The sequence below is a fragment of the Belonocnema kinseyi genome, chromosome 7, assembly GCF_010883055.1.
Source record: "Belonocnema kinseyi isolate 2016_QV_RU_SX_M_011 chromosome 7, B_treatae_v1, whole genome shotgun sequence".
NCBI classification, from domain to species: domain Eukaryota; kingdom Metazoa; phylum Arthropoda; class Insecta; order Hymenoptera; family Cynipidae; genus Belonocnema; species Belonocnema kinseyi.
The window spans coordinates 18405472-18407969 of record NC_046663.1 but is presented as its reverse complement, the minus strand read 5'-3'; the positions used below and the strand labels follow the sequence as shown (position 1 = coordinate 18407969).

At 25.7% G+C, this 2498-nt stretch overlaps 1 protein-coding gene across 2 annotated transcripts in view; it reads left to right on the top strand.

The window, feature by feature from the left end:
- The window catches only part of LOC117177144 (transcription initiation factor TFIID subunit 4), a 69753-nt gene that overhangs the window by 43277 nt on the left and 23978 nt on the right, over positions 1 to 2498 (top strand). For both annotated transcript variants that reach the window (XM_033367645.1, XM_033367644.1), the window contains exon 8: positions 433 to 563. In XM_033367645.1, the coding sequence (XP_033223536.1) occupies positions 433 to 563 (131 nt within the window). The remainder of the gene's footprint in view (positions 1 to 432; positions 564 to 2498) is intronic.

Here is a 2498-nt window from a genome sequence, read left to right as displayed (position 1 = left end):
TATCTATATTTAATGTATGACCTCCTCCTCATCTTCCTCCTCCTCTTCCTCCTCTTCCTCGCCATTTTTTTGTAAAATCGAAAAACGTTCATGGGTTGAATTATCTATATTTAATGTATGACCTCCTCATCTTCCTCCTCCTCCTCCTCCTCCTCCTCCTCTTCCTCGCCATTTTTTTGTAAAATCGAAATACGTTCATGGGTAAAGTAATAAAAAAATTTGATAGATTTTTGTTTGAACGTTTATTATTGTGTATTTCAAATAAAAAATTGAAGCAAAGTGCTGATAAAACAAGCACCCACTACCAAAGTTGATGCAATATAACAGCTCGATTAACACTTGTGTAAAATATGTATTACCTTCTTTTTCCAGATTTTTCTTTCTTTTTTTTCAGGCAAGAATATTAATTTTTAAACTGATTGGCGTTTTCAGTGTCCAAGTACGCGTTGGAAGAGCCGAATCAAGAGGTTTCGACTCTTATTTCGCACGCGGTCCAAGAAAGGTTAAAAAATCTAGTGGAAAAACTTGCAATCATAGGCGAGCATAGGATAGACCTTAATAAAGTGAGTACAGACAGCAATTTATTTTTTTTTACACTCGAAATTTTTTAAGCTAGCATTTTCAAAAAAATCTGCAAAATAAAAAAATAAATAAAAATGTTTTAAAATCTTTAAATTTTCCTAAAAATCTAGATAATATTGGTAGATTCTCTCCAAACCTTTCCAAATTCATAAAAAGCTTCTTTTTTACCAAATTTTCAACCATCTACATTTAAAAAAAAATGAAATTTTTCACAAGTTTCAAATTAATTTTCAATTGTTTGAATACTTTTTAAATATTTATTAAGCATGATGGATTTTTTTTGTGATTTTATAATTCTGATTTAATTTTCCTGTATAGCCCCTTTTTCAAAACAAAGAAATCATTTCAAATTTAACTATGAATCTTGATAATTTTGAATTTTCTCAAAATCTTATTTTCCGCGTGGTAACAAAATTTCAATAATTTTCAGGAATTTTCAAGATTTTAGGGTATTTTAAAAACTTTTAAGGCATTTTCAGGATCTCTTAATTTGAAGCATTTTAGGGAATTTTCAAAAATTTCAAGGATTAAAAAAATTAATTTAATTGATTTGAAGTGATTTTAAAGCCTTTGTAATGTTCTAGGATACAATTTTTTTTAGAGTTTTTGAATATATAGAACGATTTTACCGAACGTATAAAGTTTTAAAATATTTAAAAAAATTGCATGTTCTTTTAAAAGATTTCCGAAGATTTCAATGATTTCAAGGGATTTTAAAATTCTTCTTGTGTTAGAAATTAATAGAATTCCAAAGATTTGAAAATTTTCTTGGAATTCACCCTGAATTATTTTGAATTAAAAAAAAATGTTGAAAGTAAAAAAATTAAATTCTTTGAATTCTCTTGAATTTTTCCAAACTTATTTCAAACTTACTAAATTCAATGTGATTTTTTAAAATTGTTGTAAATTCATTTGATTTTTTTTAATTCACCCTTAATTTTTATGAATTTTATTGAATTATTCTGTTTCATCTTAAATTACTCTAAATTCAATTTTTGACATGGAAAGGAAATATTTTTAAAGAGTTATAATTCGGATTTAGAAAATAGGGATTTAAAAAATCTCTCTTCCAAGTTGGAATTCGTTATAATTGAAAATTTCCTGCTTCCAGAGTTTAGAAGTTTTTGGTCGTGAAGTCATATTTTTTTTATTTCATTTAAAAAATCAATTACTTGGTTAAAAATTAAATTTTGTTGTTGAAAATGTATATACTTTGCAGAGAATTAATATTTATGGTTGAATTTTCATCTTTTTGAAATAAAATTCGACGATTTCAGTTGAAAAAGGAATAAAATTCAACGATTTCTGTTGAAAGAGGAATAAAATTCATCGATTTTAGATGAAAAAGGAATAAAATTCAACGATTTCAGTTGAAAAAGGAATAAAATTCATCAATTTTATTTGAAAAAGGAATAAAATTCAAAGATTTCAGTTGAAAGAGGAATAAAATTCCACGATTTCAGTCGAAAAAGGAATAAAATTCATCAATTTTATTTGAAAAAGGAATAAAATTCAACGATTTCAGGTGAAAGAGGAATAAAATTCCACTATTTCAGTAAAAAAAGTAATAAAATTCGACGATTTCACTAGAAAAAGGAATAAAATTCTATTATTTTAGTAGAAAATGGAATAAAATCCAACGATTTCAGTTGAAAGAGGAATAAAATTCATCGATTTTAGTTGAAAAAGGAATACAATTCAACGATTTCAGTTGAAAAGGGAATAAAATTCATCAATTTTATTTGAAAAAGGAATAAAATTCAACGATTTCAGTTGAAAGAGGAATAAAATTCCACTATTTCAGTAGAAAATGGAATAAAATTCATCGAATTTAGTTGAAAAACGAATAAAATTCAACGATTTCAGTTGAAAGAGGAATAAAATTCCACGATTTCAGTTGAAAAAGGAATAAAATT